Source organism: Coturnix japonica, chromosome 3, assembly GCF_001577835.2.
Source record: "Coturnix japonica isolate 7356 chromosome 3, Coturnix japonica 2.1, whole genome shotgun sequence".
NCBI lineage: Eukaryota > Metazoa > Chordata > Aves > Galliformes > Phasianidae > Coturnix > Coturnix japonica.
In genome coordinates, this window is record NC_029518.1 from 37,425,875 (window position 1) to 37,443,207 (window position 17,333).

Sequence of the window (17,333 nt, forward strand, 5' to 3'; positions counted from 1 at the left end):
CACTGTAATCAACACATACTGGAAATTTTGCAACATGCATGTAGACTCATTTACATAAGAATAATACAGGAGTATCTTTTACATCAAAGTCACAGGCATGCACTTTTTGCTTGTCTGAGTTCTATATATATGTTTATTCCAACCGCACAGTTGTAGGTAGAGTTTACAGGATGACAGGGAGGAACTTTAGAAGTTGCATGCATGGCAAAAGGCTGAAAACCCAGTAATTATGATTTAAATGACAGTAGCATTGAAACCAACAGAAGAAAAGGCAAGATATCTATATACAAAACTGAAACTAAGAGGAAGGGGTAGGTTGCATCTTTTATAGAAGTGCTACTATTTCCACTGGTCAGTGCAACAAACTTTTATTCATTTCTACCTCCTAAACTATGCAAGTCTTTAAAGCTCCTGATTGCATTTGACTGACCTGGCACTAGACATTATCTCCATCATCTCTGTGCTAAAAATCTTGCTTCTGCTTGCACTGACCTGTCCAGGCTGCTGCAGCCCCCTGAGAAGCAGAGCCAGGGTTAGAGCCCCAGCGCTGCTGGCAATCTTCCCTCAATGTAAGCAATCAAACCACACTGTCTCTCTGTAGCTGACGTCAGATGCTTTCGTACACAATAGTTTGTAGACTGCTCAAGTCTCCACAGTGACATCCTTAGGAAATAAAATTGGCAAAGAATATAGGACAGGAATGCACTGGTCATTCAGACCAACAGTGTTGATGTTATGACACTTGCAGCATCCTTTATTTGAAAAAGTGATGATTCCTCCCACAGAAACAAAACAAACAAATAAAACAACAAAATCAACAAGAAGACCTCTCAGCCTTAACTGTGGAAACTGAGAAAAGCACTGTATTAAAGTTAAGCTCATACTCTACTAGCTTTAGTCTTTCCCCTTGTTTGGTATCATTCAGTATCTCGCAGTATGGATACCATAACTGAATAAGGTATCTCTGATGGGGTCTCTGAAATCCTGCATAGATAGGCAATGACACCTTCCTATGCTTATTCCTTCTAGGAGTCAAAGTATCTCCTCTATCAGTCAAAATGTTCAGGCTGTTGCTCTTAAGAACTGCCAGTTTGTTTTGGGAGTCACTGCATTTTCAGAATACAGACTACAGATTCATAGTGTGATCTACAGCCTTTATTCTGTGGTGTCCAATTTTGCCTTTGGCAGTAACAGTCAAAAATAGAAGGTGGAAGAATGGAAAGATAATAAATCTGTGTTACAGGAAAACCCTAAACCAGCAGCATTTGAGACTGATGAGTGATGCCTGGGCAAAAAATGGAGAAACTCACAGTGAAGATCAGTAACTCACAGAAGAAAAAAGCAGAGTGAAAATAACTGACTGGAAACAGAACACTGAATTCTGTTTGTGCAACCAACAGTGAGGAAAATTTATTATGCTAGAGATAACAAAGACTATGAAAAAGTGCACAAGGCTGCAATAAAGGCAGATATGAAAACAGATAAGCTTAGAGACAGCACTCTGACTCACAAGCTTTTCTACTCAATTCTAACGGGAAAACAAGTGTTCAAAGCAGCGGGGGAAGATTCCATATAAAAGGCACATAGGCTCACTTTGACGACAATATTGAAAAAGTAATTGCACTATGACATCTTTGAGGTTAGCACTGTTGTTAGCTATGTGAAACTATGCAACACTATTAGCAGATGCAATGAATCAAGTATCATGAACCCTTCATACATATTTGTTGCCACATGAAATTCATGTAGCTAACGTTAAGCACCATCCCCTGAGGATTAGAGACACAGGAGCAATAGTAAGTCTTTGCACAACTAGGCACCTATATGGCTCCTCATCACACCACTACTAGATTTGGGAGGTTTTTCTACACACCCCATGTGATGAGTAAATTACATAGAACTAACAGTACAAAATTCCTTTCTTGTTTGGCTCCTGGTTACTAACCTGATGAGAATTACTGACTACTGTTAATCTTATGTCTCTCTAGAAATATGGAACAAGACAGGCCAGCACAAGTCTCATCCAGTTACCTCCACTCATGCTAGTGTTGGCAGCAACTAATCAGTGTTCTTTACCAGATTAAGACTTCTTTATTTAAAGAAAAACAAAATATCTTTAACAAAGTTTTCTCAAGCATGCATAAAGCTATTCCTGACTTGAACATGCCAAAAAACATCTCCTTGTTCAGGCCAGAAAGAGCTACCAAGATCATGACTTTATGCACATGGTCAGAGATTTGGGGAACCAAGAGAGTAAATGTCCAAGATCAGAAGATACTTGCACAATTTCTTGCAAACTAATTATCGAGGTAAACAAGCATCAAGGGCCTCCAGCTTCTTCTCAGCCAGAATAACTAGGCGCAATGCTGTTGTGAAAGCGTGAAAGCAGGGTGAACTGCATGATTACAAAGTGTGATGGTCATGAAGCCCTACAAGTAATCGTGCCCTTGCCTCTATTAGGAGTCTTCATGGATTCTGTGGGTGTATTTACAAAATGACAAGGAGACACTACCAAATTGGATCAACCCTTGTTTCCTCCTATATCACTCGGAGTTTGCCTCAATACAGATCTGAAGATTCAGCCTAGTGATGGAGAGGGAGCACTGCAGGCCCTCAACTTATGACTGAAACTGAACACATCTTGAAACCCTGAACTATTTCTTAGTTTCTTGTCAAAACTGTATCTCAGCTTCAGGGGGCACAAGAGGATTTATTTTAACTTTATACTGACCTGTTCCCAGGCCAAACACCAACCTGTCTTTTGCCCTAATCTAATTGTATGCCCTAGGGAATATTTCAATGCCATTACAGGTCACCAGCAGTCTTGTACACACCTAAACATCCTACAGAATAAAACAAAATCCTTTATGCATACCTCAGTGGACTGGTTTATGCTAAGAGAAGCTAACTATGTACAGTTATATGGCTGCCCCAGTGCAAATGGGGCCCAGGGTGAAAAAATGAGGAGGGATGAAAGAGTTGTTTCTAAACTAGTCACACATACCACCTTGAACTGAACTGCTCAGTGTTACAGCAAATGACCACAGGACAGGCTGCTTTGGCTTCAATGGGCACAAAAGCTTCTTTTCACTCTGAGTAAGACACATAATGAAACCACTGCAGTCAGAGGAGGAATGCCACTGGAAGCTTGATGAGGTGAGTGGAAAGAGTAAGGAAGTCATCTATTTAGTCACCTTACTTGCTTGCACAACATCAGCCCTTCCAGAAAAAGTCAAGAGTCCCAAACTCATGCTTGCATGGAAAGAAAACCTCTTGGCTTTGTTTCCAAATGAGTGTTGCAATACAGGGCTGTGTCCAAATGGACTCTGATAACACTTTAAAACTTAAGGATTTGAGGTATTTATGTATTTAAAATCTGTTTTTATCAAACAAAAACTACATTTAAGACCAAAACAGAGGACAATAATAGTTCTTCCATTTTTGATGGAAGGTCATTACTCAGTAAAGGACAGTAGAAATGTTCAGTTTAAATAACAATAAGATCTCACTGTGAAACAATGGAACAACACACTGTTTAATCAGAGCTAATACAATCTTTTCATAACTTATTATGACTGTAGTAGGGTTGGTTGAAAAATTTCATTGTGACTGCCTGCTGGAAAATCGGGCCTTTAAATGAAAAAATGTTTTCCATTAAAAGTGTTTCCTTTTCATAATAAAACAACAACAACAAAAAGTGATTTTTAATGAGAACAAAAACCCCATAACAAAACATTATTTCTTTGCATGGAACTTCCCAGGGAACAACATGATCCAAAATGCATGTTACTTCTCTGAGTTAAGTGCATTTTTTTAAATGGAAGACCATTATATTCTGCATTTGTCGCCAGCCTGGGGACAGAAGATCCCACCAAGAAAAAGGAAGTCACGGAATTTCAAAATTACAGGTGCCACGAGGCATTACAATGAACATTTCAAAGCCACAATTTTGAGTTTTGTGACAAAATTATTCAGATCTTTGAAGGCATGTTTTTGCTTGAATTTTCGCCTTGAAAATGCATGTTTTTAGCTCCAAATGTACACCTTTTTGGAAAAAGCTCCCTAAAAATTCACATTCTTTCTGTATTCAACCAGTTTGAGATATTTAGCTTAGTCTCTCTTTTCTCTTGTGTTTTGTAATATACCAAGAGAATTTAAGATCTGAAATCTAATTTACAGCCTTAATCTTATTTAAACATAGTTTTATTTGTGGTTGAATGCAGATACTTGGCCTGCCGTTCTTAAACTAAAACAGGTATTAAAAATACCTTTAATGAAAAACAGTGGTCTGTCACTTGAACCACTGCTTCTCCTTCACTAACACAGAAATACAGTGCATTATGGCGATAATAGTTAGTTAATGTTATTTCTGAGCAGTGCAGAGTGCAGGGAAAACACATTGTCTAGCACTCATCTGGAACAAGCTGTTATGAGAGGACAGAACATGATGGACAGGGAAGCAGGCCAGTAGTAATACATACTTATGGCATATATATAGCATCTTACAGATGAAAAGTTCTCAAAGTGATTTTGTGTACTTTAATAATTCAGTTTGGCTGGAACATGTTACCTTATGCCAAATATGACTCCTGGTGTGGCTTCTCGTAGAAAGGAGACTCTAAACTAGTAACAAACAGAAAAACCAATGCACTGCATTAAGGGCAGGCTAGGGGGAAAGGATCAGTGAATGATGACATCATCCAGGGGACTTAACAGCCAGTAAAAACAAATGCTGCAGCAGAGGCTTGGACTGTTGCAATAGCTGTGCCAAAGATGCATGTCGAGCACACAGGACTGGGGGTGAATTCCACCCCTCCCAACATAGTACCTGTAGAAGCTGAATTTTAATTCTTTTGTACCAACTGGAAAATGCTAACATTATTGATGAAGATTCACAATATTTTTTCAAGCACTGTAAAATGAAAAAGCCTATACTTTATTTTGAAAATATTTAAGCAATTCATTAGCTGTATCATGAGCTATCAAATTTTTCAGGAATTTTGTTCAGAGTTGCTTGGCTCAGCAACTTCAGTTGGAAGTTATATATGAAATACTATCTCACTAAAAATCCCTCCAAATTTAAACCACTATAACCACTTGTAACTTGATCTACAACTGAACATCTAGAAATGAATTCCACCTTTTCAGAAATGTAGATGTAAGGAAACCTGGATTCGAATCAGCAGGGCCGGCTGATGTTACATGCTGACCACTTCTCCCATTAACAGCAGTTAAGAGTTCTTTTGTACAGAACACTCAGCAGAACTGTATATTCACAGAATCACAGAATCACCAAGGTTAGAAAAGACCCACAGAACACCCAGTCCATCCATCCACCAATCACCAATAGTTCTCACTGAACCATGTCCCTCAACACAGTGTCCAAACATTCCTTGAACACCTCCAGGGTCGGTGACTCCACCACCTTCCTGGGCAGCCCATTCCACTGCCTGACCATTCTTTCTGAGAAGTAATATTTCCTAACATCCAGACTGAACTTCCCCTGGCACAGCTTGAAGCCATTCCCTCCAGTTCTATCACCAGTTACACGAGAGAAGAGGCTGACCCCCAGCTCACTACAGCCTCCCTTCAGGTAGTTATAGAGAGCAATAAGGTCTCCCCTGAGCCTCCTCCAGACTGAACATTCCCAGCTCCTTCAGCTGCTCCTCATATGGCCTGTGCTCCAGACCTCTCACCAGCTTTGTTGCCCTGTTGCCCTTCTTTGAACAATAATTCACATAAGTAATTAAAAAAAGCATATCTTGTCATCACTTTTTGGACTTCTAAAAATATTTTTTACTAAATTAATAAGAGGATGGGCAGTTGATCATTTGACTGAACCTTCTGAAATAAAGATAAAATTACTTCCCTCAAATCAGTTTAATTTGTCCTTTAAAACCAGGAAAATCTTGCCAGAATACCACAACATTCTGATTAAATTTAACAGTGAAACTTAAAAAAAAAACTTTTGATTTTTTAAGAAGTTAACATTTTTGATAATTTTTGTCAGCTCACAGACAAATACATGCAGAGTTCTTAGCCTTGCAAAATGTGGCAGAGTTCCATGAATATACTAGGAGTGCTGGAATAACATTCTGTACTATCTCTATTCGAAACAGGTTTTTTATTCTTGCTCAAGAGTATAACCACAAGTTTACTGACATTTTGATATTAGTCTCAAGGCTACCCTGACACTGCCATGTATCTCTTCCATTTGGTAGTACTAATTTAATTTCAAGAGTAGTACTGGATTCTTCAGATTTCAGAATAAATGGGACAATAGTTTGGATGACATTAATTGGTTTAAATGCCTAATTCTATGAGCTCAAGAGTTGGCCCAGGCCTCTTGCTCAGAAAAGTACATGGAAATAAAAAAAACTTTGCCTCCAACATATTGACAAAGGTATGCTATTCAATCTACGTTCACTGCTTCTTGGCTATGGGAAGGCAGAGAAGGGAAGGCATCTCTAAACTCAACATGGATATTTTCTCTTAATTATCATATTATTGGAACAATGATGGAAATCCTGCGGCTTTTACTGTTGACTGTTCTGGTCTTTCAGCTGCCTCCAAAGTCTGGAAGCCAATTTAAGGGCTGCCTTATATATAATGCCCAGTAATCACTGCTTGGCCAAAGACAAATCCTGACTCTCAAGGCTGGAAGATTTATCAATTTCCCAGAAAGATTTTGTCTTCAGATATGATCTAATACAATGTGTTTCTCTGCATTAATATGGTTTACATGATTATTTTTTTAAAACCACTGTTGCTAGAATACCAACTGTTAGCCTAACATCCAATTTTTGATTTATGAAATCTATTGATGTTTTTCTGAATCTGCAGTCTGATGTTTGGTAAACCGTTGAAAGCTGTACTTGGACGGGGGAGTGTATGTCTAATAATTAAAGGAGAATTCAATGTATTTTCTGCAGAAAATAATATGATATAATTAAAAATAGGAAAGATTAGTATCTCTTGGCATGAAATTTTAACACAAGCAGTAAAATGAAAATTATCAATCTTACATAAAGCAGATCTTCCTCCCCCCTGTCTCCCCAGTGGGGGTCCAATAAAACCTTGGAACATCCTGAGCATAATGAATATCAACTGGATATAAAACAGAACTCAAGTTTTAATGGTTTAGGATGGGAGTATCTTCCTCTGGGGTGGGAGGAAAAACTGGAAATGCCAGAATGTGATGTTTATAAAGGTTTAGAACTAATATGTAAAATTAAAATAAAGATAAATGAAAACACTTGTAAAAAGGATTATTAAAGATAAGAGAGTACTATTGTAAGTATAATCCAGCAGCTTGGAAACTAAGAATTTATCATTATATATACGCAGTGCAGGGAGATCTGGAGAGGTTTATCTTTTTGGAACATGCTGAAAGAGCAGAAACAAAAAACTCATTTTCTTTTACCAATTTAGGAGTTGGGGAAAAAAATAAAAGAAAAAAAAAAAAAAGAAAAAGGAAAAAGAAATAAAACAAAGCAAAGGAGGCCTAAAAGAGGATAAAGAGTATTCTTCTTCACAGGTGAAGAGAATGAAGAATACTGCCTTCTTTTTGTTCAATAGCTAAATCAAGACAAGGATTTCATTAAAGACTCTTTCTGAAAAGTAAGATAATATTCACTATTAAGATCTCTGTCAACCATTTTCTTGTTGGCACTAATGATGTAGACAATCATTAGTTCCAAAGCCACAAGTTTTTTCATCTTCAGGGGAGAATTCTGAGACCATCTCTAAAAGAATACTATTCTGAAACCAGTTTGATTCTTGACAGATAAAAATAACAAAAACATGGAGGAGGAAAAGAAAAAAGAACTACTTCCTAGACTTCAAAATATTAAAAAATAAAACAGTAAGAGATACAATGAGAAGTGACATTGTGTCTCACTTCATTACCAACAACTTCTTAACAGTCCTGATTCTAAAGTAAAATATAAATCACAAATTATAGCTCACTCCAAATAATTGTGTTCATTCAGAAACTCTCAAGGGAACACTTATTGAGTTAGCAAAAAAATACAGATAGTCTGAAGCCATAATACTGTTGGCCTGAAAGCTTCCAGTCCTTATCTATATTATATTTTCTTATTCAACTGCCTCAAATGGTTTTTCTCTATCTCCTGTGAACAACTTTCTAGGATAACAGACCAAACAACAAATATTCTACCATCAGACGTCTTCCAACACCCACAATTTTCAGAAAACGAAAAAGCCAGAATCACAAAACAATTTAGGCTTCAATTCAATCACAAAACATTTAGGCTTCAATAAAAAAATGCCAGTGTCTTTCCTTGTGTAGAAAATTAACCACCAGATGAGCTGAAGTTTTAAAGTTCACATTAATAATACCTGGGTTTGAACCTGTCCAATGCTCGGCAAAGACTGCCTGCAGACACTGAGCCCATCTAAAAAGGACCTCAACTCCCCCTCTAGTGCTGAATACAAGCAAATTTCAGAATGAAATATTGGCCAGGCTTCTGCAGGCCAACACACAACTTGCTAAGAATCCCAACTGGGAAAAGTGAGCAACTAGATCTTCCCTGTGCTCTTTTCTCACTTTTAATGAATTCATTTTTATTTTCTCCTGTTACAACTGGCCTCATATCTCAAATCTTCACATTGCAAAATGAACCTATTGCAAAATACTTCTAGAAAACTTCTAATTGATTTGTAATATATTTTTGACTGGGAATGTGCAACACATCTTATTTTTTTCTTTCTAGCTCACACATCTTCAACTGCACATAATTTCAGTTGAGTCAATGCTAAGATCAACATCTGGAAAATGCAACAATAAATGAGAATAAATACAGAGTCACTGAATGGTTACTCATTTTCCTGTCTGTAAGCTACTCATTTTCCTGTGCTTAGAGAGGAATGGCTATGAGAATTGATATGATTGGACACAAACACAAACTCTTATATTAATTTCCACTGCTACTTTTATTTTTTTTTAATGCAGACTGTTTAACTTCAGAACTGAATTTTGGTCAAATAGACACAGCCCAAAGACATTAGCCAGGTTTAGTCTGGAATGAATGTTAGCACTGGACTGTGGAACCTGGTTTGTCTTTGTCTCCTCTGAGAAGATGACTTTCAGGGAATGATCAACGCACAGGGATCCCACTGGAACAATTGCCTCTGAGAAACAAAACAAAACAAGCTAGCAAAACAGAAACCTCACTGACAACCAACATAGTTTCCATGTGAGAAAACTCATATGTACAAGTGCTTTAAAGCAGTCTGATGAGGCAGTAATAAAACCTGTGTTCAAGTGTAAGAATGTCCCTCTGTCATTGGCAGACTTTAGCAACAGATTCAAATTGTATGGGCAGACAATGCAGTAAAGAGCTTGGTGTACACAAAGATAAAAATTTGCAATTTACGTTAAATGAGGCCAGGATTTTTCCAATTTCCTACTTTGCAGTCTTCATGTAAAAATTATATTGTTGTCCCTCATATTTGCAGTCAGTCTATGCTACATTCCTATATGTGCACTCTTGTGTTTTCCCAGGTGATGCTTTGATTCACGTGTGGATTTCACGTGTTTAAAATTCTGTACATGAATCAAAATCAATTTTGATGAAGTACAAAGAAATGTGACCATTTCTTCCTGTCTTCTGTTCTACTGGTCATACCAGATTATCTACAAAACATAACCCTAGTTTTTCAATCACTCTTTTCAATGTCAATTAAATAAACCACTGATCTGATCAATGAACACGCATATCATTAGTTATAATAATGCCATTCTGTTCCATCTTTGAGAAAGCAGTATATAAAATATTAATTAGAATAAGCCAGAACCAAATGGTGAATATCCAAGACTGCAATACATCTTAGTACATCCATAGTACTGGAGGATACTTTATTGACCCTGTCTCTTTTCTTTCGGATTATATTATCACCAGAATCTTCTTAAGCACATTTGTAAGTATATTCCAGTTTATGGATGAGCTTTTGCATTCTGCATTTGCAAGATTAATGAAATTCTACACTGTCATTATTTATTCTCATTTGTGAGATTTGTACTTAGAAATTACCAAATACTTTAAGAATTTTTACACATTAATGTAACTGTCTATTAAACATTGCAGGGATACACAACAAACTATTAGAAAAACTTCTCCCTCAAATGCAAGTTAACAAAATGAACCTTAAGCTTCACTGTCCATTTAGGCAAAAATGAAGTAACCCTTCCTTTGCTGATACTGAAATAATGGCATACATCCTCTGAAAACTGGCTATCTTGGTTCCCACAAGTTAAAAAGTGATAAAAAATGTTAGTAGGACAGATATAACAAGAAACTAAGAGCTATATAGGCCAACCTGAGCTCTTGTCTGGCAATATAGATATAGATATAGGCAGACTATATTGCCAGTCTATCTTCCTTTGCAAATAATGTCCTTAAAAAGACCAGAGGAGACAAATTCCCAGTTACAAATCCACCTTTTCTCTGACATCTCCCTAATCTTCTGTGCACATGTTTTAAGTTTCACTTCCTGCAGCAGCACTGAAAAATGCAAGAACTTTTGCTTTAGATCTCACTAGTAAATCTAGCACCGTAAAAATGAAATAAACACTTCTGTAAGTGACATATTTCTACACAGATTTAAAACTGAGAAATCCTGAACCATTCTTGCTGACACTGGTTAAGGAAATGAGAGAATAAATCCTCATCATGGAAAGAGTTTGCTTCTCTTCTCCATTAACTGCTTATAGTCTTTTCCTCAAGTGCCTACTGGAGCATCAAGGAGAGGAAAAAGCATTAATAACTTTTGCCTTGATGTTAAAAACAGCTTAATAAAGGAGTCTGTAAACCTCTAAGTAAGAACATGCCTTTCCTACCATGATGGCTTGTGTTTTTAAATCCCTTTGGGCTTCAATTCAATAAAATACTTAATCACAGTACTTAAGGTAAATCACAGCCTCAATTTCCACAGGATCTGAAATGTGCTTTTGTGTGATTTGCTGAGTAATGGTCTGCATCATTAATGTTCCCTTTCAAATTAACTTTTTCTGCAGAGAAAAAGAGACCAGGAAACTCAGGAAGGTTCACTAAAGATCATCCCACGGAAGGAGGGAACAGTGAGATACCAATACTCCAAGCCTACCAAAGTGAGATACCAATATTCCAAGCCTACCAAAGCAAAGAGGTAAAACTGTCCTTCCAATTTCCTGTTAATTGACAGATGGTTTCTGATGTGAGTTTTCTTCTTTTCAGGTTTGCCTCCTAAGTTTTAGTACCAAACACGTGTAAACCCCACTGTTTTTTTCCAAGTACCTCCTTGCTGCACATAAACAAAAACAAAGGAAAAAAAAAAAAAAAGGAAAAAAAAAAAAAAAAAGGGGGGTACAAAGAGACAGAGAATTAAAGAGGAAGATAAAGATAAATGTCGGATCCACTCACAAATGCTATAGGTATGAGCCAGAGACTGAAGTGGAGGACTGGCAGTTCACACTTAGTGAAGCTCAGCCAAAACTGTTTCCATACAAATCAATACATGCCATGAGGCAGCCAAGTCATCAGAATGCAAATCATTAATTCATTATCATATGATACAAGCAGAAGCAGAATGATTATTAAAAAAGCATTTCACTTACATAACTGCAGTTTAAGCAAGGTTCTGTGCATGCCTTCACCAGAACCTCTACAAAACATGGACACTACAGCTTCTTACCTGAGCTTTTATTGGTTTTGTTTTGTCTGCTCTTTACTTGCTCAGTCCATAATGTAGGGTAACGAGAAGCTATATCTAAGGAAAAAAGAAAAGACAGAGAAGTTTGTAAATGTTTTAGTTTTCCAAAACTAGCAGCCAAATAATACATGTTCCATTTTAAAGATTTATGGATACTAAGAAAGAAAAAGTGCATGCTGGTCTGTATTTGTCTGTATTTGAACAGATAAAATCTTTTGTCACAGAAACACACAAATAGTTTTTTATACCAGGGGTTAAAATAAATACTTGTAGTATAAAATCATATTTAAACGGAATAAAAATAAGCCAGTACAGACCCAAAACATGTAGTAACTTTAGATCAGATTCTGTGACACTAAATGCTAGGATAGTCATAATACCACGACTACCACTGCATCTGGGTCTTGAGCTTTCCACTGACAGAGCACTTAATTTCCTCAGATGCAAGTAAGTCTCACAAAACACCAACCTCCAACGTCACCTTGCTAAACTGTATGCTGAGAGTAGCATTCAAGCTTTTAACTTTTTTGTTTGGCCACTCAGGTTTAATTTGCACTGTGGCTCGAGTTTAAAACCTGTCTGCTCCCCAAGTGTTAGTAATAAATATGCAACTGTTAGGAATCCACAGCTGAAGTGTCACCTCAGAACTATTCCACCAAATTCATTCTGTGGTTTTTGACTTATCCCCAAAAAGGTAGGTTTTTAATTTCTTGCAATCTCAGGAAATCTAATCAGTTATCACGGTTACCCTAGTTCTAAGGCAGAATTTGATGCTGCATTAGATAACATCACCCTGTTAAAATTCCTATCAACACTTACCTTCTTCATCACCTTGAGGCTGAGTCTCCAGCGCAGGAGCTGAGGCATCATCTGAATTCAGAATGGAAAAGATTTGCAAGGAGACTACAATTATGAGAGTAAGCTAAATAAGTGTACATACGTGATTGATGCTAATGATTTGCACATAGCCCCGGCCGGTAAACAAACAGAAATTTAAGCATTATTAGCATGAACTGCATAGCACAGACACATTACATCAGCGGGCTACAGATTATAAATGGATGGACTTTAAGGTTACATCTAATCAACTGATTACAGTGTCTTTGATGAGGCATGAAGTGACCAGGTTGCTTCCCAGATAGTTATTCTTCGTTTTTTTAATGATGCACGTGGATTCCTATAAACTATAATTCAAAAATAAGCATTTCTGAGGAATTAATTGGGTAAATGATAAAAGGGGTAAGCCCTGTGAAAGCAAAAGCAGCTTAAGATGAACAAGTGATTGCAGGCATGTTGACACCTTAATATGAAGCACAATTATAAGCAAGATTCATAGATTAAAGAAAAAGAACATCGCTTGCATTATCACTATCCTTCAGTCAGCTATCTCCATTAGTCCAAAATCAACCATTACTGCAAAACAAGAGGGATAAAAATTTAGAGAAATCATAGGAGTGTGTGGATAATCTTCATCTAAGTAAAATACAGTGGAAGCAATGCTGGAAAATAAAATTTCACTATGAGAAAGTTTTAAGTTAGCAATTAGAAATCTTTACCATACCATGTTTTTGTCATTTAAAATTATTTCAGACATTGAGTAAATGCAAGTTAGCAGACCTTCACATCACATATTTTCTCACAGTTGCTGTTCCCCATAAAACGGAGCTAACTCCAAGACCAAGGTACCTTGCAGCAAATGGCATCTTTCATGCAAGAGTATTATGAGAATTTCACGTAGTTTCACAACTGGATCTCAGACCAGAAGCCCTAAATAAAAACAAGGTCCTGCAGTCAGCTAAGATTCAGAAGAAACATGCTTCTCTAACACTTGTGCTTTTCAGATAGTCTGAATATTTTCTCTGGCTACAGGAGAGAACTATGGTGCAAGGGAAATACACTTTAATCCTTTAAGCTTTGTTCCTGTTTGATTTAACATGCAAACCTGCAAACATGCAAGCAGAGTGCCTGACCTCCAAAATCTGCAGCTGGAGTTTTTTGTTCAGCACTGGAAAACTTGAAGAAATTGAGATGCTCAACTGCAACAGATATGGACTGCTAGAAAATCTTTCTGAGTTTGTTTGGGGCATTCTGGAAGAAGAGACTGTCTCAGGCTGAATGTATACTCTTGAGAATAGTCATCAGGACCAAACAAGTTTTGGGACACATCTCTCTATCAGCAGGAATATTGAGGACCTAAACTTGCTGGGTTTGAATGTCAGTTCCTATACCTAGGCACTTCCAGTTAGTGCACAGGAACATGCTGAGGGACACTGGGCAGGATGGGAAGCATTCTGAACTTATTCCAAAAACTACTGTCGTGCTCTGTTAAGTTGAACTATAAAATATTTCTACTACACTGGCTATGAAGCAAAAGCATACACCTATAACTCAGATGACAGATCCAGTTCATTAGTCTGTGATGGTCCTAAAGAATTTGTGATGTTTCTACCAATACTATTGCGTTTAAAGCATAGCAGTGACTTGTTAGAAGGGTGGGGTGAAGGAGCTAGCTGCATCTGAGAAAAGCCATGAACCACCTGAGAACCATGACATCAGCCCTTTGTGCCACAGGCTTGTGCTAGAGAATAAAAACAAGGTGTGAGTGAAATGCAGCTGTGCCATTATAGAAACAAATACATGAGATGCAAAGAGAGGCAAAACGAAATGTCTTCATTTAATTTCCTTGTTCTGTGAGCATTCATACAGGCTTCAGCAACTCTGCCTTCCCATTCACAAAAAAAAAAAAGGCCTCAAACATTTTAGATATTGAATAGTTCATAAAGTTCAGAGGTCAAAATAGAAGTATTGACCCTAAACAAATTTTCACATAAACTTATCTGGAAATACACAAAGGATCAATTTTCCACTGCTTATTCAAGTACCTCATCATTACTATTCTTAAAAAAGGCTCTGAGTTTCTTAACAGTACAGTGGATTACCGAAATCTGGGATACATTAGGATGCTGTAAAAAAAGTCCTGTAAAACTTATTTCAGTTTATTTATGGTGGACCAAACTGGATAGTCATTAGAAGGATGAAAAACTTCTTTAAAATTAATTTATCCCATTCTAACTGGCACCAAAATTTAGAATGTTATTTTGAGCTGAATCTAAAATTATTTAAAGTGTTAGGAGAGTGTGAGCTTTAATCTTGTTTGAAGAAAAGATATCTCCTCTTCATCTTCCTCTACCAGCTATGTTGGAGTTGCATCAGATTTTGTTCTGCCAACAAGATACACACTGTGATCTATCTCTAAGAACAATCATCTCGTCATGAATTTAAGCAATCACTTTAATTAATCACAGTGTAGAACAAAGTGTTGGGTCTGAGATGACATGAGTACTGGTTGATATGGAGATAAAGCAAGGACTACATTCCCAAGATCCTGGGGCTGCAGAATGCTGGCTTTATCAAACAGAAAGAATAATCTGTCCTCCAGGACAAGAGAACAACATGAGAAAACAGCTCAGATTATGGCTATGGGAAGGAAAGTTGTTTTCCAAACAGCATAAAATAGCAAATTCCATAGGGCAAAGACTAGAAAAATATGTCACATATAGACATATGCGTATTATATATGCAAATATAATAGGTGATGAATACTCATTGATATTTAAGCCTATGGAAAATCAAGGAGGTATATTTCACAGCTCTTTTAATCCCTATTTAAAGATCATTTAAGATATTTACCTGCTTTTCCTGCACCTTCTCTTTGTGGCAGTTTCTCACTCACTGAGCCTGCAATTATAGAAAAAAATTAACCAGAAAAAAAATTTCCATATTTAATTACTTTTTTTTTTTTTATGAAACACAGCTTCAAAAATGTGTCTTTGTTTTTTACAGTAATGATATCATTAAATTCTTCCTTTGCAAACCAAGTATTTCAGCTTTGCAGCTAAAGGCAGGACAAGGTCTTAGGAGCCCGGGGAGCCTCAGGACTGGGGACCTGGGGAGGATGGCAGTGGTGGTGGGAAAGGAGTAATGAAATCTGCAGGAGGTGTGTTTTAAATGCTTATTCTACTGGCCTGAATGCCAGCCCACCAGTCTTCATTGGAAGTCATAAAGAAACGAAGAATCCATTGGTTTTCTTAGCAGTTTTTACAAGAGCTAGTTGGCTTCGTGGTTCAAAAAGAAACAGTGCCTTTTTTCTCAGTTATGTCTCACTACTGCAACGTTTTGAGATGCTAGTCACTTGTCTTTATATCCATCTCTGACACAATAAAGTTTAAAATGAAATTTGTGGTGTTTTTGTGTTGGTTTTGTTGTTTTTTTTTCCTCTCAGAAGGGTCAAATACAGTGATCAAAGGCATATTATCTATCAGTTTTTACCATATCAATTCTCCTTACATACACCAGGATTAAAGCAAACAATACTTGACCGATATTAGAAGTGTATGAAATAATAATAATAATTCGGGTGCCTTAATTGACCAAAATTCACCGTGGATTACAAAAAGAATGACCTATCAGCACAGTAAGGCAGAGCAATTTAAATGAGAAAGCTTATTAAATCAAAGGCCTTGTTTACTGCTCAGAATGGAAGGTAACTTCAGCATGAGGTATAGACACAGGAGTCTGCCAGAAGACAACTAACATCACAGATCTGGCAAGTCGATTGGATAGCTTCCACAAAGGAGCACAGAACAATGCAGCCAAGCTGGCATTACCTTCTGGAGGCTTCAGCTTCTAACACACGTGTTGTATATCTATATCAAAAATAGTCTAATCTGGACTTCTTTTATTTTTTTAAATTTTTTTTATTTTATGGTATGTTTTTATTGCATTGTGTTTGAATTATTAGAAAATCAATATACTTAGTAATGCATAAGTATTAATTCAGACAATGAAAATAAAAGCCAGTATCTTCAAACACGGTATACCCAAAAGTGTTTGGGATGGCTTGCTATAAATAGACTGCAATACTAATCCCCACTGTTCATCCTGAAGAGGAGGCAGATGCTTGCCTTCATGCCAGATGAAGAGCTTTTGGGTACGTGGCCTGACTTTGCTGAGAGGCCAAGCTTGAACTCAGATAAGATGATTCAGTTTTAGAAAGTACTATGCACAGAATTATAAGTGTGTCTAATTGCAGTAAAGACCACCGATCCAGTCTTCCCTCAAATCTTGTCAAGTAGCAATATTAACTCCTTAGTTTCTCAATTTAATTTTGAAGTACAGGAGTATATATATAAATTCTCTTGCAAATACAAAGATTTTTGTCTTACTCTCATCCACACTGAAATGATTTATACCAGTTTGTGACTACAAACAGTATTAAGCATAGGTGTATGCGTGATGAAGCACCATTCATGGCTCCTTTGCATTACAAAGTTATAAGGCTCAGTTTGAGAACAGTACTGTCTGTTTCTATGTAAATTCGGCACCAGATTTTATATTCCTCTACACCTTGCTTTTATTAGTCCTAAATTTTGAAGGAAAATTGATGGATAGGTGGTAGAAGATAGTAACAATTACAAAGGCTAACTTTGCCATCACTAAATTAATCTCAATATGAAATTAAATGAATGCTAGGAAAGTTAGATTCAGTGGGCAAACATTTACTTTTGTAGTCTTAAGAAATTAAGAAAAATACCCTCAGAATTTCATGAAAAGAGAAATCA

At 36.9% G+C, this 17,333-nt stretch overlaps 1 protein-coding gene across 4 annotated transcripts in view; it reads right to left on the reverse strand.

Annotated features, from left to right (window-relative positions):
- Window positions 1–17,333, reverse strand: part of SMOC2 (SPARC related modular calcium binding 2) — a 122,503-nt gene that overhangs the window by 49,921 nt on the left and 55,249 nt on the right. For 2 of the 4 annotated variants that reach the window (XM_032443588.1, XM_015858014.2), the window contains exons 5-7: window positions 15,403–15,450; window positions 12,532–12,582; window positions 11,695–11,769 (exon numbers count right to left, since the gene is read on the reverse strand). In XM_032443588.1, the coding sequence (XP_032299479.1) occupies window positions 11,695–11,769; window positions 12,532–12,582; window positions 15,403–15,450 (174 nt within the window). Of the gene's footprint in view, window positions 1–11,694; window positions 11,770–12,531; window positions 12,616–15,402; window positions 15,451–17,333 lie in introns of all 4 variants that reach the window. The other 2 variants (XM_032443587.1, XM_015858011.2) reach the window with 1 other exon arrangement.